General features: G+C 43.4%; 1 protein-coding gene across 1 annotated transcript in view; it reads right to left on the reverse strand.

The window, feature by feature from the left end:
* The window catches only part of ABCA4 (ATP binding cassette subfamily A member 4), a 107,560-nt gene that overhangs the window by 18,393 nt on the left and 66,860 nt on the right, over positions 1-22,307 (reverse strand). The window contains exons 24-35 of the mRNA XM_039874816.1: positions 18,937-19,160; positions 18,197-18,321; positions 17,636-17,734; positions 16,645-16,831; positions 12,365-12,459; positions 10,845-10,877; positions 9,387-9,492; positions 9,182-9,256; positions 8,754-8,923; positions 6,893-7,070; positions 3,179-3,294; positions 1,982-2,129 (exon numbers count right to left, since the gene is read on the reverse strand). Of these exons, the coding sequence (XP_039730750.1) occupies positions 1,982-2,129; positions 3,179-3,294; positions 6,893-7,070; positions 8,754-8,923; positions 9,182-9,256; positions 9,387-9,492; positions 10,845-10,877; positions 12,365-12,459; positions 16,645-16,831; positions 17,636-17,734; positions 18,197-18,321; positions 18,937-19,160 (1,556 nt within the window). The remainder of the gene's footprint in view (positions 1-1,981; positions 2,130-3,178; positions 3,295-6,892; positions 7,071-8,753; positions 8,924-9,181; positions 9,257-9,386; positions 9,493-10,844; positions 10,878-12,364; positions 12,460-16,644; positions 16,832-17,635; positions 17,735-18,196; positions 18,322-18,936; positions 19,161-22,307) is intronic.

The raw sequence follows: 22,307 nt of genomic DNA on the forward strand, positions 1-22,307 counted from the left end.
AAATGAGTTAATAAAATTCTACTTATTCCAGGCCAGGCTCAAATTGAATTTCCTTCTGGCTCCTGTAGCCTAGGTCTTTGTACCCACTCTGTTCTGTAGTGTTTCATGTGTCTCACTTCTTTGCTGTTATGGCATACGAAATGTCATGTACTGTGGTTTATATCAGGGGTCCCCAAGCCCTGGGCTGTGGACCGGTTCTGGTCTGTGGCCTGTTAGGAACTGGGCCACACAGCAGGAAGTGAGTGGCGGACAAGCGAGCAAAACTTCATCTGTATTTGCAGCCGCTCCCCAGTGCTAGCATCACTGCCTCAGCTCCACCTCGGGTCATCAGGCATTAGATTCTCATAGGAGCATCGATCCCTGGTGCCAAAAAGGTTGGGGACCACTGGTTTGTATTAGTTTCTAATCGGATGCTCAGGTCATTTCTTGACTGGAATGGGAGATCTGAGAAGGCAGGATGAATGGGTCATACTTATTGATATCAGCACATCCATCGCATGGTGTTCACCTAGTCAACACCTCTTAACTGAGTAGGGACAGCAGCTACTGGGACCTGGGGAACCTTCTGTGGGGTACTGAATATTTCTGCAGCAACTATCTGATCATATATGCTAAAGCAACTAGCTTTTATGCAGGAGATGAGGGTGCACTCAGTAAATGTTGGCTAAATGAGTGTAGCCTGCAGGAGAGAGAACGTTTTGAGTTGCTTTAAGCCCACTTTTAATTATTCTGAAGTAATACATTCTCTTAAGACTTAGGAGGCTGTGAGCCTGTGAACCTGTGAGTCTCTGACGAAAACAGCTCTAAAAGGCAGCATTTTTAGTCCACTAGGATGCTCTGACCATTGGGAGGGTGGGGGTGGGAGTCTGTGTTCTCATCCATCTCCCTTCTGGGGTCCAACTGTGACAATGGTACATTTTTATCAGTCATGCGACAGATTGGGTTTTGTTTCTTTCTTAGTGGCCAGAGAAAGCCTGATGAGGCCGGGGGAGAGTCATTTTTAGGAGGCCATGGGATGGAGTGGTTAGTGCAGATTTGCCTTGGGTATTCCCAGCAGGTCCAGAAGCAGGACTGGGGACAGGGGCCGCAGGACAGCAGTGCAGATGCACTGGCTGGCGCCCACCCTCTGAACTGTGAAGACCTAATGAGGGAGAGAAAGGCTAGAGAGGTCACTGAGGACACAGGCGTGTGGGTGAGACCGTCAGTCCTTAGGACAGCCACGGCTGGGGCTCAGACACAGCAGGCTGGAAGTAGGAGTGTGTAGTGAAGATGGCCCTGTAGCCACTGCCATTGTATTTAGGATTCGGTCTGGCCAGCTCTTCCTGGGAAAAGAGTAGCCTGGGAGGTGTGGCTGGGACAACTGAACACTGCTGCTCGTAAAAGTGAGTCATTCAGCACCACAAATTCCTAATCCCGTCCTCAGGATTAATTGCCACATAGAAGAGTATATGTTACTCTGTTACTACTTGCATAAAAAATAGGAACAAAGAATGTATCTATATTTGCTTATATGTCTCCAGACTACATAAGAAACTCAAATGAGAGGTTGCCTCTGGAGAAAGGAACTAGACACCTGAGAAACAGGGGCGGAAAGGAGATTTTTATTGTGTATGTTTTTGTTCATTTTAAATTTTGAAATCACATGAATGCATTACCTACGTGTGTGTGTAGAAAACCTAACACTCAAAGTCCCCAAGGAAACCTTCTTGAAGGAGTAAGAAAATCTAAAAGCTTAGGACGATGGAATGTCATTTATAGCTTACAGAATAAGCTCAGAAAACCATGACATTCAGAGCACACACATGAACAAGGAGCTTAAAGAAAAAGAAAGGAAGGAAGGGAGGGAGGGAAGAAGCAACATTTACTTGTGCACTAAGCTTGTTCAGACACAATGCTTGCCCATCACTTGGCTCTGCTTGACTGTCACATACTCTCTGGTATCTTAGTAATCAAATAAGAAAGGCAAGAAAGTCATGCTCACCCGGTTATTCTCAAATAATTCTAAAATGAAGGTGATGGCACTGCTGTTGATGCCGATGAACAGATTAGCACAAGACAAGGCCACATAGGCAGTGCTGGGGACATCAAACAGGAAGGATGCTGGGTACATCATGGGAATGATTGCCCATCTGTGTGAAATGACACAATTCAGTGTGATACAGTGCCAATTTCCATTCCATCTGCTGTACCCCTAGTTATAATACATTCCCCTCACATATGAGGTGCCATGTTTCAACTGGCGAGAATCCCGGGGGGACCAAAGAGGTATTCCATCCCTTGGTCTTTGTTCCTCATCTTTGAATGGAGATAATAATGCCTTTCCTGACCACCTCATGAGGGTTTTGAGAGCAGCAAATAAGATAGGAGCTATGAATGTACATTGTAAATTATAAAGCCTCGTACAACGCACAAGATCGATCTCTGTCCTGCGATGCTTTTTATTTTAATCCGGATCAGCAAAACTGAGCTGAGAGCTCAACGAGCTCATCTTCACGTTTCACTGTCACAGTTCACTGGTTCCTGAATTCTCTATTTTCTCTATTTCCAAGAGAGACAAATGGAAACCATTTGCTCTACTAAGACTCTACTGGCCCACATAGGAAGAGCCAGGTATCATTATCTCCATTTTACAGATGAGGAAACTAAGGCCCAGATGATGTGAATTACTTGTCCACAGTTACACAGGTAGGCCTGAACATAAAGTTGCCTGCTTCGCTCTATAATAATACTAGATTTAATCTCTGTGACATCCTTTGGCCCTGACTCAGGAATAGCTTTTCAGATGGAGTCTTCTACTGTATGCACGTAACTCTTGGCTAGTTCAGATGGAGACACTGCAATGGACAGTTGGCCACAGATGAATCAGAATCACAGGTGGGCGAGGAACTGGGGAGTGACAGATTCCCAGACTTTGGTTAGGCATAGTTCGACTGAAAGAAGATTCAGGCCACGTGGGGTGTCTTCAATGTCCCTGAGTAGATGGAGCCTTAGAAACACCTCTATGGGTAGAGTAAGAAATAGAAGCCAGACAGAAACCTAGGCAGCAGCCACAGCCCCTGCCAGGGCCTGGAAGCTAACCTTGCCACCAGAAACCCTTGTTTTTCTGTCAGAAGAACATGCCTCCCCCCCACCCCTGGCTTCCCTTTTGGTGGCTTAGCTAATGGCTCAAACAACTCACCCGTACAGCATGAGCAGTGCAACAAGGGCAGGAAGATTGTTTGGAGAAGTGTAGGCTTTCTTCTGAAATCCGATGAAGATGCCCACCACCAGGGCAGCACTCACAGCATAATTCACCTTGAAGACAGAAAGGGAATGCAAAGCACTTTACCTCTCTTTACCTCTATTTCTTGTTCTGTCAAATGAAGGCCCGGCCAGGCTCCTCCAGCATACATAGTCTGATTCTATTTGTCTAAATAGTTCTTGGTTAGCGAGCATATGTTAAATTGTCCCTAGTCCTCCTACCCCACCTCCCTGCGCAGGGGACCTTCAGTCTGTATCTTTTTAAAAGAATGAATTATAAAATCCCACCTGATCTCTCATTTTCTTTTTTCCATTGGTCATGAAGTCTGGTTGATTCTACTTTCTAAGCATGTCTTCAGAATTTGGAAAAACTTAAGATATAGTCCTCGGCCTCCTGAAGCTCAAATAGATGATACCTTATCATTGTTTTTTTCTCCTCTCTTCCCTTCCAACATAATTCAATCCTAAAGCCATCAGGATGGACAGGGAAAGATAAACAGCCGCATTGGGGTTAGGGGAGGAGTGACAGTGGTCCTGAGCAGGAGGAGAACCTGAGAAGGTGAGGAGGGTATCTGCAGAGGGCGGGCTGGTGGGGTGATGAGAGTATTGATTTGGCCCTGGGTATCAGAACCGAAGCAGAGTATGGAGGGTGTCCACATTGGGGAGGAGATGGTGGGAGAGATGGGGGACTTATTACATCCAGGTGTATTGTTCAGGTAGGTCAATGATAGAAACCAGGGGTAATAGAGCCATTTTCTCACTCTTGGAGAAGGGAGTTACAAATATGGAAAGCCAGAAAGCCAGAATGAACCCATAGCATTGGGTTGGATTTAGGGGTTTTAGTGAGCTCATAGTGTTTGGTATAGAGATAGATAGAGAAATATAGGTGTAAATGAGTGTTTGTCTATGTATATACATATATATTTCTTCTAGTTCTCTACACTGAGAAAGCCCGGGACTACTGAGACCCCAGTGGCAATGAACACATCTGGTACCCAGATCTTGGTTTTGAGGGCCACATTCCTTTGGAAGGAACCAGGGCTCTGTGCGGGAAATGACAGCTTCCACGTAGGGCTGGGGGAGGTGGAGGATGAGCTTGGAACGTCTTACTGTGCCACAGAGCATGGAAGTGCTCAAAGAGGTCGGGGAAATGAGTCAAGAGGAGACAGAAGCCACCCTGAAAGCTCTCACTGGCCAAACTGGGGATAATTTGAGCATCAGGATAAATAATAATGGTATTGTATTATAATCTTTTGACTAACACAGGAAACATGATTCCATATAAATATAACAAACAAACAAACAAACAAATAAATGGAAGGTGTAACAAAAGGATATTTGCATTGCTTCAAAGTACCTCTTCCTCAAATTCTTATAAATTGTAAAGAAGAAAAGAGTAACTTTGCAGTGGAGAAACTTGACAGATACCATCTTAATCAAGTAACCAAAGTGACCCATATCAGTAATAAGATAAATTGGGAGCAGAAGCTACCTGATAGAATGCAGTGAGAACAGGGCATCTCTTTGTGATGCTGCTTCCATAACCTGAATCTAATCATGAGGAAACATGGGGCAAATTCAAACTGAAGGACATTCTGCAAAATAATTGGTGATTTTTCAAAATGTCAAGGTCATGAGTGTCAAGAAAAGATTGAGGAACCATTTCTGGCCGAAGGTGAAGGCACAGAACAACTAAGTGCAGTGCATAATTCTGAGCTAGATCCCTTTCTATAAAAGACATTATTTGGCAGTTGATGAACTTGAGTGGAGTCTGAGGATTAGATGGGGGGAAAGCATCAGTGCCGGTTTTCTGATGTTGACAGCTGTGTCTTGTGGTTGCATGGGGTGTCTCTTTGTAGGAGGTACACACCAGAGGTGCTGGTGAAGGGGCATGTAATTAGAAAATTATTCTCAAATGACTGTAAAAAAAACTTTTGAACTGTCCTTTCAACATTCCTGTAAGTTTGCGATTGTTTCAAAATTAAAAAATAGAATAGATGACATGTATAAAAAGATAAGAATTTAAGATCTATATGCTGACTAAATGATATAAACAGGGAATGTATGTTCATTAATTCAGTAACAACCCCTAGGCATGTGTCATCTATTTGCCACTGACTAATTAGGGTGCTAAACTCCAATAATATAGATGCCAGAGTTCAAAGTCTAGGCCAGCCTTAAAATTCTAGAGCATCAGGAAGCCTGCTAACATCCTACCCACTACTTTCTATCCCTTCATTGGACTCCCAAGGGTCTACCTTGCTAGTATCACCTGCCCCTCAAGACACCACTCTGTCCTTCTATCCACATATCTCGCCTTAGGCTCAGAGATCTCTGTCTGTAGCCAGGTATGTGCTTGGGTCAGCCCCCAGAGTAAATTCTATTCTTCATCTTTTACAAAAAGTAGAGTGAAAAAACAACATATTAGCCAACATGGGCTCCTATAAGTGATGTTTTTGTTCAAAGTGAGGCTTGTAGAATCTGATCTCCTCCTCATATGTTCATAAGTTTTTTTTCATACAGACAGAAAAGAAAGGGAAGAATTTAGTTGCTACCAATAATTTCTGGTTTGGAATTGTTAAGCAATGGCTGCTTAACAGGTCAGGTAAGCTAAAATAAATCATGTCTTTGAGAATCTTACTAGTTACTGTCATTGTTAAAAGCCATAGTGGAGAAGGTTGTTTGTGTTGGTCTCCATCATGATGTATCTTATCACCACAGGGCGCGGGGACTCACGTTAGTCTTAGAATGTTAAGTTGAAACAAAGGATCTTGTTACTCAAGAAACCCAGAATGGACTGGAGTTGGTGTCATAATGATCCCTGCTACATTATAAATAGGTCTTTGCTGCCAATTAATTTTGACGCTTTGTCATGAAGTACTCCATCCTGACCCCTCCCTGCCTCTACCAATCCTGGTTGTGAGAGGGGTAATAATCTGCTGTTGATTTGGTAAATAATTTTTCTTCATTTTCCCTAATGTGGTAGCTAAACCAATATAGGAAAAGTATGGTTACTTTGGGAAAGCAAAATAAAGTCAGTAGGCAGGGTTGCCAGATTTAGGAAATAAAAATATAGGATGCCCAGTTAAATTTGAATTTCAGAAAAACAGCCAATTAATTTTTAGTATGTCCCATGCAATATTTGGAGGTGGAACATACTTATACTAAAAATTATTCAGTGTTTATATGAAATTAAAATTTAACTGGGTGTCCTATATGTATCTGGTGACTGTCACAGGGGAAGTTCCCTCCTTAGCCCTTTGGGGATAGGGCAGGATCTAAGAAGAGGATGTGAGATGAAGGATTGCTTGATATTACCTCTTCAGCTCCAGATTATTCCCAGAAAGGCCAGCCTCATACCTGCGGTGCAGTGATTATTTGGTGAGTCAGAAGGCCCCTTTGGGTAGGGCATGCAGAGCCCCTACTCAGCATTTGTTAAGCTGAGCCCCATGTCCTTCCCCAGCTCAGGGCTCCTAGGTCTGTGCCTTTCTAAAAAGATGCCAGGAGATACGAGGCCCTTGATACAGCGTCTTCCAGCAGCTCTGGCAGTGTGAGAGCCCCACCCCGCTGTGTCCTCTCAGTCGGAGCAGACACAGTGCCCATCCCTCTTGGGACAATGGAGGTGAGGGAGGCACTGTGACTTGACACTTACAATGTCCCAGAGAAAGTTGGTCAACCAGTAGGTGATAGGGCTCACTCCGCTGACAAACTGGAGGTGCTTGGCTTTGTTCACTCTCTCCTGGATTAAATAAAGGACAAAGCTGGCTGGGACGAAGGACATGGCGAAAATCACACAGATGGCAACCACAGCATCCACCGAAGTTTTCAGCCTGCAGCAAGGCAGGAGACACAGGGAGAGAGAGGTGAAGAAGGAAGAACAGAGCAGGAAAAGATCAAAGTCAGGCTCTGGGGAGGCCTCACCCAACACTAGGTAACAGCCTCCAGAATCCCCTTCCCTAACCTGATGTTTGTCGTTTTGTTCAATTGTCTTAAACTGGGTCAAAGTTAAGTGGATATTTTTGGGTTTCCTGTTCCATATTAATGTCGAATATTGTTCCATGTTAATATGAAATCCAGATAAACTTTCTCTTTTTTTACATTTCGAAATTATTTGTTGATGGTATATACAAATCAATTTTTGTATTGGTCTCATATACTGTAATGCTCTTATCAGTTCTAATAATTTGTCTACAGATTCTCTTGAATTTTCTATGTAGACAGTCACTTATGGTCTATGAAGTTTATTATTTGTTGTTGTTAAAAGAAGTAAATTACCATGTTAAAACATGTTTTCAAAAAACACATCATAACATGGGAAATATTTTTCATGTAAGTTTAAGTGCAAAGAGAACAGGCCAGTTATACAGGACTTGGTTCTATTTCCCCTTTTCTGGATCAAGAAGAAAGCATCTGGCTAAGGGGTCAAGTGTGGGCTGAAATCCAACCTGACCTCACATACAATCTATGACCCCTCATGTGGGACAGTGCCCACTTAGAAGAAGAAACACCTTTTACTAATTCCCACAAAGGTACCATATGTGCTAGTGTCTATCCTGATAAAACTACAGACAGTGTGACCCCCACATGTAGTAAGAGTAGAACAAATGACTGGAAGGGAAACACACAAAAATATTTAGATGAAACATCCTAAACCGTGTAGGGTTATAGATATAATAAGTTCTTAGAACTGTATTTTCTAAACGTTACTTAATGAACATCTACTATTTTATAATCACAAAAGACTCTTATTTCATATTTCAGATTCAAAAGACTTGGCAGGAGGTACAGAAACTTGGGCTGAGTGAGAATAAACCCAGGACAGACTATTCTTCCTCGGTCAAGGGTCCCAGAGTGTTTCCAGAGGAAGGCTCCAAGGAGCCAGGGCCCAACTTGTAGCCAACGGCACTTGAAATGTTCCAGGCCCAGGGTTGAGGGCGCTCACAGTATACTGAGATAGGAAAACAAGGACCCTTCCGCGTACCAGAAGTTTGCACTAATGAAGGCATTCCCACTAAGTATGCTACAAACGTATTACAACTTGCACAAGACCGATGTTTCTACTGCCTGAAGCCACATGGTAAGAGCCTAAGCTTGCAGAAGGCAAGGATCTGTCGACATCTCCAAAGCCGGACCATCTGAGGGAAATTACTGGAATCTAAGATAATTACTGCTGAGGAGATGAAGGATTTACTGAACTTTCCCAGTTCCCAGCAGTCATTTTGCATACTGGAAAGGAGAATATTTGTGTAAGCTCCAGGAGCAACTTCTTATCAAGAGCCAAAAGAGAACAGAACCAACTATATATTTACTTTCCTAGGAAATATGAGGAGAAAGAATGGCCAAGTAGTTTGGTATACAAGTGTTGAAAGTCTTATGTTCACATTTGCCTGATTAAACAACGTTGCCATCCAGCCCAGCAGCTCATGTGAATGAAAGAAAATCCTCTCTCGGTCTCCAAAGAGAAGAGAGGGTAACAAAAAAAGCTGTGAGGTGGGGGGGCCGTGGTGGCTTACACTGTAATCTCTGAGAGCTGCTCCTTGGTCAGGTTCAGGGGCTGGCTTATGACGGTGATGCCATACTCCTCGGGGTTCCTGTCCTGGGGTAGGCTGGCCCGTAAGATGGCGTTGTGGGCCACGTTGAGAAAGCTGACCATGGCATGCCAGCCCTTGTTGTTAAACCACACCTAGAGGGTGGAGATAGGCTTTGTTAGGCTGTGTTAGACAGGACACCAGAGGCCCTGCGCTAACAACAGCTGTTTAAAACAAAAATGAACTGCAGGAAAAAGAATGTGAAGAGGAGGGACGGTTTGGCAGCTGGAAGACATTCCATGCTGGATTTCAACAGGAGAAGGGGTGGAATTTAATTAAGCTGGGAAAATAAAAATAAAGTAACCAGCTCACGTGAGTTTTTAGCTCTAGGGCAGATTTTGCAGGGCCAGTACCTTAACGTTGTCTTCCGTTTCTAGATGTTGGAGGAAAGCAGACATTTCTTTAGACGCCTCTCTTGTAATAGGGCCCTAGAAAACCATAATAAACAAGCAAGAGAGTTTTCTTTTCTTTTTTTTTTTTAACCTGTTAGCACTCATGATAATTTTTGTTTCATGGCATGTCGAAAGTCATACCCAAATCTCCAGTCTGTTTACATACCCCGCTAACATTCATTATCTGGCCAAGGTCGCTTAAAAATCCAACAAGTGCTTCCCCAGTGATGGGGAGAACTGGCAGCTTTCCTCCGATGGAAATTCCTCCGTACCTGACAAGGGAATAAGAGGTCCCCAGGTCAGTGACATGAACCATGTCTGTGGTGCTCTGTGCTTGCCAGTAGCTCTCTAGTTTCTGTAGGAAAATGTGCACTTTTGGGAAATTGTCTAGACTAGTGAGTGACATTGCTCTACTTTATAAACCAACTTTTAATGTTTCCTCATTGTCTCTGGATGAAATCCTGATCCCTTCTGAGCTTGATCTCTGCTTATCTCTCCAACCCCTCCTCATGCCTTTCCTTGAGTGGCATATTCTGGCTGTGTCCAACCACTTCCAGAACCTCCAATGGTCTGGGTTACCTTTACAGGGCTGCTAGCTTCCTGGGATTGCCTTTCCCTTTCTTGAGTATCAGGCCAACTCTGACTGATCTATCATATGTCACCTCTTTGAAGACTTCCCTGACTCTCCTCCATCCTAACAATGATCCCTTTCCTGTGCCACTTCTGTACTTTACAGGTACTTCTGGTAGCACTGGACTCACCTTAATCTAAACAGGACCAATCCTGCCGTGCCTATCTCTCAGTGCCTCTCAACTCCACCCTCCCTCAGGTGGCCCCTCACCATCTCCTGCTTTGACTCAAGCTCTAGCTCCTTGACCGAGATCCCAGCCTTGGGCCTCTCCCACTCTAACCCATCTTCCACACTGCTGTGGAAGTCTCAAGAGACTGTGCTCAAACACAGATCTGGGCGTGTCACACTCTGGCTTAAAATCCTTCAATGGCAGGATGAAAGCCAAACTCCTCTATAAAACAAAATTAATTTGCTGAACTTTATTTCTTAGGGACTCAAATTATCCCCTGTCCCTCAACTTTCTGCTCCAGCTAAGACCCCATACTTCTCCCTAGGGAGCAATTCTAAAAGCTGGATTTCACTTTTATGGTTTAGAATCAAGACAACGTTAGTTCTGCATTCATTCTAGAGGCCCCATTACTGAGGGAGCCTGGACGATTCTCCAAAACTCTGGAATCACTTGAGTTTCCAGGAACTGGCTAAGTCTGGGGCTGGGCCAGACCCCCTAAGACTTAAAAGGAATGAGTCACATGTCCTCTCATTAGCATTGTAAACTATTTTCCACTCTGAGCTTTTAGAACCTCCCTTGAGTGAGAATGATCTGGAATAAGTCTTCAGGGAATAACACTGTACTCTCTGTACTCCAAGGAGACCTACTACTGAGCATCTTCTTGGTCCAGTGTTTTCCTAGCCATATATCCTTCAGAATGTGTCTTGTGACTTCCTGAGCACATACAGAAACATTCCATTTACAACGCTTTGAAGTGTGGCTTTTTTTTATGCACGAGTATTTAAAATAGATCAATTTGATGTTTTATAAAAATAGCTTCTTACCTCTGTTCATTGACCCAGAATTTGCTCTTTAAGCTGAAAGGGAAAACAAATCATACAATAAATACCACAAGGATGGAAGTAGAATTAACTTTCTTTTGCAGACATTCATTGAGGTGTCTCAGTCTTCTGGGGGCATTTTTGTGTTTCCAAGCAATATGGAAACCTCCCAGCCCAGGAGCCAAGCCTGAACACATGCAGAAAAAGGAATGATGTTTTCCACTGCTGGCTCTCCAAGTCACAGCGCACATGCTGGGCTTCCTGTTGTCAGGTCATTCGTCAGACCATCTGAAACTAGACAACATGGCAACTACGATACCAGTGTGGAGTGTAGGGTGCAGCCTTCTCCTCTTCCGCCTGTACAAATGAGGTTCTAATAATCACCTGCACACTTGGGTGAAGTTCTGACTTACTCCCAATCCCAAATTCAGAGACTGACTTCCAGCCAATCAGGGATAAAATTACAAGATATAAGATGAGAAGCTGTAACTAAGAACTCCAGACCTCATAGTTCAGGCCCACAAGCTATCATTGTCATCAAGCACAAAAGCCAAAATTCCATATTGCAGATTTGCTGCTGAGAATGAAGTTTGGGATGGTTGTTGTTTACTGCATTATTGAATAAATTCTATGCACTCTGCTTTTATTTTTGTGCTGGGCTGGCACTGCCTTCTCGGCAGCTGCTTTCACCATCTGCAGTGTGTTCTAGCTAATTGAGCCCATTTATTCCTTGTGCATGGCTCTGGTAGGGGAAGCAACTGAAAAGTGCTACTAAAATTAGACAGTTCGTTTTATTTTAAAGCCCCAGAGCACATGAAGCCTGGATCAGGGGTCCCTATGATGTTTTCTCTGTAACATGCTCTTTTCAAGCTGCTTGCTCTGATAGGGGCTGCTGAAACCAGTCCAACCCCAGCTGAGGCTTGTTTAGAACAGCTGCAGAGCTGAGAGAAGTAGACACTTATACAGGAGTTTACTGGCATATTAAAGGGTAGTGATACAGATGATAATTTACAGTTGGAGTATGACTGGTACAGTTAACCTGGCCAATCTGTGGGCTCACTCAGGCAGTAACCCATTACCTCTATCCTAGCTTGATCTAATTTTTTCCTTCTTCCTTTTTGCTTCTAACTTTTCCTTTTTTTGTTTGTTTGTTTTCCTCTAACTTTTCCCCCTTACCACCCCACCTTCCTCCCAACTTTTTCTCTCTTAACTAGTTAAAATATGAGGTTGCATTATTGGATAAACTTTATACTTTCTTATTTTACTTGTAATAGTTCATGGGTTAAACTTTAAGACTACTTGGCCAAACAAAACAAAAAACAATAACAAAATTAATCCTAAGTTGCCTTTTACTTGTATATGCCTCAATGGCTTTTCCTGTTGGGTGAGGCCTACGAATTAGGAAAAAGAAAAAAATTCCACTGCCCCGATTGTTGAGAAATCATGAGAATAAATTTTCTCTGACCCTGGTCAGTATTTTCTATAGGGAGTCAGGATGAAAAGCATAAAGGATCTCTTCTCACCTGCTGCGTATAAGAGCGGGATATGTTTTTACCAAGAAGTCAGAGATATTCCTGTCTGTAAGGTCTTGTAGAATTTCAGTGCTTCGCTGTACTCTCTGAGGAAATGAGACAATAGTGTCAATTACTTTGGCATTTGAGGCTTTACAGTTTGTGAAACTGCTTGTTCTCCACCAAAAGTTATTTATGGATTCAGCTGCTTGGAAATGAAGCTACTGAATAAAAGCACTGGCATCTCCCTGGTTCCCACATCAATGATATGGGATCATCGTTGATCTTTCTTCAATTTGTTGACAAGATAGAATAGCTCTAGTTCCAAATTAAATCTCTAATACATCTGCATCTCTCCATTTCCACTACCACCACGCTAGCCCAAGCCTCTATCTACACTGCACCTGGACCTCGATAGCGACTTCCAAACTGGTCTCCCCGATTCTACTCTTGGCCCTCCATAATCCATTCTCTACCCAGCAGCCAGATTGAGCTTTAAAAATGTAAATCAGAGACCTTAGTCACCTTGCTTACCATACTCCAATAAACCGTAGGACCGGATCCTAATTCATCACCAAGGTTGATGCAGCCCCCGTGACCTGGCCCTGCCTTGCTCTCTGACCTCGCCTGCTGCCACTCTCTTCCTCCTCCTCACTGACCCCACTTATTCTCCTTGTTTTTCAAATGCGCATCTCTCATTCCTGAGGTGGCTTTGCACTTGTGCTTCCCTCTGTCTGGAATGCTCTGCCTGGACAACCTCATATGGCTAGCTTGTTACCATTCAAATCTCAGCCCAAATTTTATTCCTCAGAGAGGTATTTTCTATTTCTAGTCACTATCATAACATACTGTTTATTATTTTCACATCTTCCTCTGAAATTTTCTTTCTAATTGTTCTGTTTATTTGTTTCTGTCTATTATATCCATTTGATATAAATTCCGTGAGAGTCAGAACTTCCTCTGACTTATTAGCTGTTGTGTCCCCAGCATCCAGAATAGTATTTGGCATATGGCTGAAACAATAAATTTGCGACATAAATGAAAGAGTTCAAACAGTGACTTACAATTACAAATCACTTCAAAATATATCCAGGATTGGAAGCTAGTTAATGGGTGACTTTGGAGAATTCAAAAGAGCATGAACTTGGCCACCAGGTGGCAATACTACTTTAAATTTGGGAATACATAGTGTTTGGTTTAGGGTCAGTCAGAAACCTTGGGTATAAAGGTAGCTGAGGTAATTTTTGGTAGTGTTAAAGCCGCCATCATCACACACCATTCTTATTATTTTTATACACTTTCCATCTCCACTTTCCCCTTTCCCATTTTTACTTCTTCAATTCACTTTCTCTACCTTGTTCTTCTCTCTCATGCTAGCAGAGAACTAGAATTTACTGAATGCTTGTCATGTGCCAGGCACTGTTAAATGCTCTACATACATTATAATATATCCCTTGATTCTCATACCCTTATGAAAGAGAAATTATTACTTTAATTTACAGACAGAGAAAGTGAGGTTCAGGAAGGTTAGCTAACTTGCACCATGTTGCAGAATCTGTAGGTGGTTGACCTAGGATTTGAACCTACACCTGTCTGACTCCATAGCCTTCACCCTTTTCACTCCATCGGCCCTGTTTTTTAAGCTGAAAATAGCACCCAGAGGAACCGCCAAGCTCCCCTAGTGGAATCTAGGCTGGAACAATTTCTGGTGCCTGGGAAGTATATGATAAATTGTTTTCTAAAAATTGTGTTAAATAAAATATTCCTACAATTTTAACTCTATGTATTCTAGAAATCAGGGACAGAACACTTCCACCTCAGGACCTAACACTACTCAAAGAATGCTATGACAAGAAGGACCCTAGAGAAGACTGCATCCTCCACCCTGTTTTCCAGATGAGGACAATTTACTACATCTGAACCAAGCCCATATCCTCTGGCTTAATTCTAGGCTGAATGGGAGAGCATGTTCGAGGGAATGGGTATAAATATGAACAAAAGCGCAGGAGAGAGAGAGAGAGAGTATATATATATATATATATATATATATATATATATATAAGAGAGAGGGAGAGAGAGAGAGAGAGAGAGAGAGAGAGAGAGACAGAGACAGAGAGACAGAGAGACAGAGAGACAGAGATAGAGACAGAGGCTGAAAAGAGAGAGGAAGCAGCTCCTGTGCAGATGCGTGATGTTCAATTTTGCTCCCAAGAGAGGAACAAATGATAGTAAGGAAATATGGGAGTGAAATAAAATCATGGGAACTGGTTTGCCTTTTTTCAGGACTTTGGCTATAGTGGCCTGTTAATTTTTTTTTCTCCAGGGACCAAGGACTAACCACTGAAAAATAAGTTTCTATAAGCTAGATAGGCAGCCTTAAAGTTAGAATTCACCGAGAAAATGAATCTCCACGTAGCTCCTCTTGGCTTTTCCTTCCTGCCCTAGCCAAGAACTCAACGTGCAGTGTCACAGCCTCTGTGGCCTGATGCTGGATGTATTAGAGTAGAAGCAGCCTTGGCAAACTCAACAGAAGTAAAGTTTCTTCTTAGGGTATAGAGAGTTGGGACAAACTCCCTGAGTTTCTCTTTTTGGAATCCCTGTGATATTACAGTGGCTGAGTTATGATTCAAGGAAAAATACATTGCTTGAGAAATATAAAGGTATATGTTTTTGGCATATAAAAAAAGGAAGACAGAATGCTCATAAACAGAATCATTTGCAAGCCAGCAACTGTGATCGATGCTATGGAAAAATTTAGTGGTCCCCTTACTTGCTCTGCTCTTCTACTATATGCCGTAGTAATAAACTTTTTATTGGGTACAAGGCCACCTAGAATAAAGACTACAGTCCCTGATCTCCCTTGACTTTCAGTTCTGGCCAATGATGTATAAACGAAAGTGCTGTGTAGTAGCTTCTGGAAATCTTCCTTAAAAGACAGCATATCTACACACTTTGCCCTCTCTTTTTCTTTATCCCTTCTTCCACTCTGTTTCCTGGAAAGTAGATTCTGTCATCTTGGCCATTGAGGTTGAGGCCTGTTAACCACGGAAGAGCAGCAAACAGAGCATCACGGACCACCTCCATAGACTTTTACATGAGAGGGAAACGAAGTATGTCTTATTTTCTCCACTGTTTGTTTTGGGTTATCATCATTGAGTCAAATCTAATTCTAACTAATACAGTTTCTTTACCCACATTATTTCATTGAATTCTCACAATAACGCTATGAAATAAATTATCATTATCCCCAAGTTATATTATAAGTGAGGAAATTAAGGTTCAGAGAGGCCAAGTAACTAACCCATGACTCTCTGATGCCAATGCCTGTGCTCTTGCCACTATGTCACACTGCCTCTCTTGGAATCATTCATTTACTGGCAAATCATTAGAGATGGCCGCGTAAAGACCCACTCTGTGCAAGTCAGCTGGGAGGACAGTTATTAACCTAAGACAAAGTGAGACTCCTCTGGCCCCTTCTATCTCTGAGAGCCATGGGAGAGGCTCACTGAGATACATTAGAGTGGGTGCTGCTCAAAGCCATGATAGTTGATGTCCCTCCAAAACATAGGTTGCTGGCTGTGTGTGTGTGTGTGTGTGTGCGCGCGCGCATGTTAGTTCACAGTACATGGCAAGCTTAATTAAAATTCTTAATAAGTGTGCAAATACATATGCATTTGAATGGACACTACAACATTGCTTATAATAGAGAAAAATTGAAAACCCACAGGTCCAAGAATAAGAGATTAGTGAAATAAAATAAAGCAAATCCAAACAGTGGGATAGTATGCAGGCATTAAAAACGACGACATAGATACATATTTACTGACATGGACATATGTTCATAATATGCTATTCAGTGAAAATAGCAAGTTTCAAGGCAACATTTTAAATAAAATCCAGTTTGAATGGATAAAAACCAAATGTTATTGGTGATATTCTCCAAGCAATAGGATAATTTTTTTCTTCTGACTTATCTGTATTTTCTAATTTTTTTATAATGAGCATGCATGATGTATAATTTTTTCAATGTTTAAACATATTTTCTTACTAGATTGACTAGAGAGTGTTTGGTGGCAACAGAAGCTATGGGTAGATGACTTTCTCCAAGTGGCTGGACAGGGCCCAGTGGAAAGCCCTGCTGAGAGGCCTGGGAGCCTCATTTAGTCCTTCACTCAGCTGTCAGTTGAAAGTGTTAGTTGGCTAGAAACTCAGGAGTCACGACACATGTTCCCCAAACCCCGCTGTCGCAGGCAGATTCGAGGCCCCGGGATTCCCATGAAGGGTGGTGGTACCTGCGGGGGTGGGAGCCCCCCTGCGCCCTCCGGGCACTCGGGGAGCATAGTGAGCTTCTCTCTGGTGCTGCACCTGCAGGAAGGTGAGGGGTGCTCTGGCGTCCACTTCTGCTTCTGGAACACGTGGGTGACGTTTGGGGAAACAGAGGGTGTCTTCCAGGGGGTGGAATTGCCACAGGGGTACTCCCTCATGGAAGACAAGAAAATGTTTCACAGTCAGCTCCAAAGTTGCTAAAAAATCCCTAGAAATGAGAAACAGTGCCCAACCCTCCCCTTTATAGCCTTTCCTTCCTGTTCTCAGACACATGCATTTTCTTCTGACATGCCTGAAGGTTAGTTTCTGCTCAAGAAAAATCAAGACTAGGAATGTGTTGATTGACTAGGTCTGGGGCTGGGCAGTAATTATCTAGTGTGTGGTCAGTTTTATCTCTTTTTTCCTCTGGCTGCTCTAGCTGTTGAGAGACAGAACAAACAAAAGAGGAATTTGAAATTAGTCTATTTTTGCTCTTATCAACAGCCCAGAAAAAGACTGAATAAGAGAATCAGATAAAATTATACTGAACTTTTAGGATTCTTGGTAGATTTCAACTGTCCTCTATAACTCCTTTCTCTGTACTTACAGCAATAATTGAAAGTTGGCCATATTTGTAATTAATGCCATTCTAGGTCCGAGTGCACAACAGCACATCCCCAGCACTCTCCTTCCCCCGTTCAGATTCCTTTCAATTAAGTTGTGGGAAGCATATGTCAATACAGTATGGAACTTTTGATACCGGGAATTATAGAAACATAGAGCTGTCTGGTGATGCAGGGGCTTCATGAGAAGTAGTGAACACCCTCATATACAGGTGTTGAAGGAGAGGCTGGGTGAACACTGACCAGGGAGATGGATTGAGATGGGGCCTATCCCAATCCCGCCATCCTGGTACCCCATCATCTGGGTTTCCCAGGGCAGCTGTTGCTGTTAGGGCAGGGGTGTGCAAGGACTTACGGAAGCCACTCTTCCTTTAGGCAGCGGTTGCCAAAGCCTGGCTTGTTCAGGAGGACATCTGCAAGTGCTGTGAGCCGCTCACTGCCTGGCTGGTCCATGCTAGACAACGTGAGAGGGGCTTACTCAGTGGACACATGACTGAGAAAGAGGGGCAAAGCAGCCAACATGCAACTCAACCAACATTTACAGAATGGCTGCTGAGTGCTAGGTATGTACACAAGGCACAAAATGCTGTGTGGGGCTGGTCATTGGTCTCCTGGGTAAGAACGCCCAGGGATCCGATGGCATGTCATGTCTGCACCTCACAAAGACAGAGCTTCGACCACTCACCCAATCTTTACTTTGTCTTTCTTTCTCTTGGTAGTCCTGGTTGTCCACTTGGGGTCATCTTTCCCAAATGGGAGTTACCTTAATTTCCTTTCTGAGGTCAGCCCGAGAACTCCTACCACCTTGGTGACTGTCCAGGGAGTGGGAAGGTCAGGGCTCCACCAAATAGCATGTGACTTAGAGCCTCACGATCCACAGAGGCGAATGATGACCTCTGAGGATGAGTCTACACACCTGAAGAAGGTGTACTGCTGCCCATACATCCAGGGGTGAAGGGTCAAAGCAGGATATTCACCAAACGGCGGGACGACGATGGAAAGCATCAGAGCCAGAAACACAAAAGTCGCTGGGAGCACGATCTGTGGGGAGATAAACATAGAGAATGGGCTGTGTGTCTGTGGTGTGTGAAAGACTCACCCATGCACATACACACATTCACACACGTTTATTCTCATAACCAGGCCCTGGTGGAAAGTTAGGTTTCTGGGGAACATTATGGACAGCACGTGCAAAGGCAAGATGTGTAGGAGAAAGCAGAATTGACTATAGGCCAACACTGGGCACTGAAGCAGACCACTGTTTGGCTAGAGGTGAATCAGAGTTTCTTTTTCTGAATAAAAAAACATAAAAAGAAAAAAATAGGATGAGGACCTTGATATTTAGGGTCATTGCAAAAATGAATAAAAACATGACTTTACCCTTCATTGTAAAAATAGCAACAATATTAACGTGTTCGTTATTATTCTATTTTCTCTGCTAAGTGAGGTGGAGTACTTACAGAGAATCTTAGTGTTAACCAAGAATCAAAATAAAGGTTGGCAAGGAGGAAACAAAGCCGACAGAACTTAAAGAGAGTGCTCCCGGCTGTGTTTCCATGTTTACAGAAAAGCCTGGGAGGGGATAGAGAGGCCAGGAGAGGGCCGGCCAGCCCTGGCCAGGAGCCACCAAGGACGGGCAAAGACCGTCGGGAATACCTGGGCCAGGAAGTCCTTGTGGCTGCGGAGAGCGTGGTGGAATCGCTTGACCAGCAGTGCCTGCACGTGCTGGAAGATGAGCTGGGCTCCCGTGTTCAGGCGGCCGCCCTGCTGCTTTGGCTCTGGGGAAGGCTGGCCCTGGGCAGGATCTGCAGAGTAGCCCTTACTAGAACCCAGGTAGGGGTTTCGTAGGCTGATGGTTTCTCTTTTCTGCTGAGTGCTGCCTGAGAGTGAATTAATAGTTTAGAAAAACACTCATAAGGTCTGAATCTCATACTCTGCTTTTTTCTTACTGCACTGGTTTTCCCTCCTTTTAAGTCAGCAGCAAAATATCAGGCCAGGTAGGTAAATAAACTTTTAAATTTCTATTTTTTAGTGTAAATCATCTATAGATAGAATTGCCTGATATAATTTAAAAATTCTCTATGGTAGTTAAAGAGAACAGGACAGATCTAAATACATCGATAGGTCTAAAACCTATAACTAAGTTAAAAAAAATAAAGTTGCAGAACAATATGTGTAATAAGATTATATTTATGTTAGAGAGCACTATATCATATACAAAGAAACGTAATATTTTATATATATGCACACGTGTGTAACTGCTAAGCTCTGAAAGATTGCTCACCAACTCTTGACAGAGGTTAATACTGCAGGTCAGAGCTGGATAAGGCATGGGGGATGAAGTGAGAAGGGTAATTTTAGCCTTCTTTGTATTATTTGAAGTGGTGGAAAGACTAATGAGCTAGAAGTTAGGAGACCTAGGTTTGAATAGACTCTTACTGGGTAAATTTGGCTGGTTCAACCTATCTGAATCTGAGTTTTCTCATTTGTTAACTGAAAATGAGAATATTTTACAGAGTTATCATAAAGATCAAATGAACCACACATGTAAATGTGTTTTATAAACCATTACAACCTGTCAGTTATGTTGAAGCTATAGTTTATCATCACTGTTTAATGTTCATTTTCAGAACATGTCGTCGGACATAAAGGGAGAGCCTGGGGCACATCTGGTTGGCCCCCAGCTGCTTTCTTAACCTCCTAAAGTACCCCAGAACAAGGCAGCTGCAAAGGGAGTTCCATCATCTCAGTCATCCTTTCAGCTAGCATTCTCAGGCTACTCAGTTGGGGCGGCGGGGGGTGAAAGGAGGTGAGGGGCAGGGGGAGTGGGGCGCAGGGCGGAGCGGAGAACTTCTCCAGGCTCACTGACTGCAGGGTGCCAGGTCCTAGTTCTCTGGTCTCTTTTCTCCTGATTTGGGTTCAGATTTGATGTCTGCTGTGGCTGGCCCTCCTCTGGGCCCCTGCTGCCTCTTCATGTCAATCCCTGATGCCTCATGCAGCCTCAAGACAGCTTTCCCAGCCAGAGCTAAGCTCAGAAGAATCCCAGTTTGTCCCTGGCTCTGCTGCCCTCTAGCGGTCCCTGGCTGTGAGCCACCTCCTTCAGAAGTGACATTGACCCTCTTGGTACCAAGCAATGGACAGCTATAGGTTCCTCTACACTTGGCAGACTAGATCAGAAAATTTCATTCTCTAAAACTGAGCCAACTCAAAACAAATGTGGGGGAATTAAAGGCGGGGGAGCGGGGAACAAAACTAAACAAACAACAAATGCATTTAGCCATCTGAAAATGGGAGGCAGTGAGAGTTTGGCATTGAGGGGCCTAGATTTGAAAGCTAAAACCAGGGAACAAGACTTAGAAGGCTGTGTGACTTAAAGCAAGTCATCCAACCTGTGTGAGCTCAATTTCCCCAGGTAGGGCAAATCCCTGCCTTACCTGCCTCATGAGATTATAGTGGCAATCAAATAAAACAGTGAATGTTAAGTGCTTTCTAAATTATAGAGGGCTACACACATTTGAGGTAAGATGATGGTTCGTAAATATTGAGATTAGAGTGTTGCTAAATGTTAATCAGTAATCACACAGCGTTTTAAGATTTGGCATGTACTAACTCATTTAATTCTCTCAATAACTGTAAAATGTTGATTCTATTATTATCCTCATTTTGCAGATGAAGAAACTAAAGTACAAGGAGGCTAAGTATTTACCCAAAGCCACTTTGTTAGCAAATGACAGAGCTCAGGTTTGATGTTTAGTCAGCCCCATTCCAGAGGCTATACTCTTAACCTCCACCCTTGACTATCTCTTTGGAACATTCCATTTTATGCCAGCTGTGCAGCTTTGTGCTGTGTAACTTATTCTCTCAAGAGGGCCTAACAACTAACAAAGAGGATTCTTTGCAGATAAAAGGCCCCAACTCTGGAATCCAGTGTAGCTTCTAATATAAATCAGTGTGCTTTCATTCTGGTCTTGGTTCATGTAAGTCTTTGACTTTGGCTGAGTTGAGAGAATTCCATTTCTGTGTCTGCAAAGCTTGAAAGAAAATCTGGGGTCCTGTGGTGAGGTTCTCCCACCTGCTCTAGAGGCCTGCCCTTCGTCCCCCACTCTGCCAGGGCGGCCACCTCCTCTGGCCACCACATGACCTACCTCAGTCATGGAGCACATTTGGGCTGGAATATTTGACCATTAGAAGTTCGAGGCATAGCTGATAAATAAGCATCTGGGATCACTTACAAAGCAAGATGAAAACCATATTATCTCAGGAGCTGGCATCAGGGAAGAAAGAGTTTTTCGCACAGGAAAAACTTCTACCCAGTGATATGCCTCACTGGGTAGAAGGAGGTAACCAGTGGCAGGAGCCCAACGCAGCAAAAGAGAATTGCCAAACAGCTTTGCAGGAAAGAAGAAAATGAAACAGGAGAGAAGAGATAGGGAGACGGGTTTATCAGTGTGTGTGGATGCCTAATGCTCTATCAGAAGTGGCCTGTGCTGTGGCAGGTAAATTCTCCTACATGTTTATCTCTCCATCCCCACCCTCCACAGTAGAGTCTACTGCACTCGTGAATGCTTTGTGTGGCTTAGGGATTTCAGTAGAAATCACGAAAGGGGCTCACATATATAGAAGAGAGACTCTCAGAGTCCACAGGAATTACGGCCCCTGCGGTTTCAAATTTCCATAGATTACTAAATGAGGGTTCACAATAATGTTATCTTGATCTCTAAGGAGTCAGGGAATACTAGCTGGCATCTGGGTTGTATTTACTGTCACTATTATCTCTAAGGACTCTGTAGACTATCACTCAGGCAGACAGGAGTAGATGAGAGGCCTGGTGGAGATAAGAGGAGATGAGGATGGTGACATGGCAAGAACAAGCCGCCTGGAAGTGGGATGAGAAGCTCTGCGATGAGAAGCTACCAGCCAGTATCCCCACCCAGACCTAACTCCATTTGTCCTTTCTTTGTCTTTCAAAGGAACCAAGAATGCCAAACACCTGTTATTTGGAGGTCAGATAACTACTATAGAGGAGC

Source organism: Pteropus medius, unplaced genomic scaffold, assembly GCF_902729225.1.
Source record: "Pteropus medius unplaced genomic scaffold, Ma_sr-lr_union100, whole genome shotgun sequence".
Lineage (NCBI taxonomy): Eukaryota > Metazoa > Chordata > Mammalia > Chiroptera > Pteropodidae > Pteropus > Pteropus medius.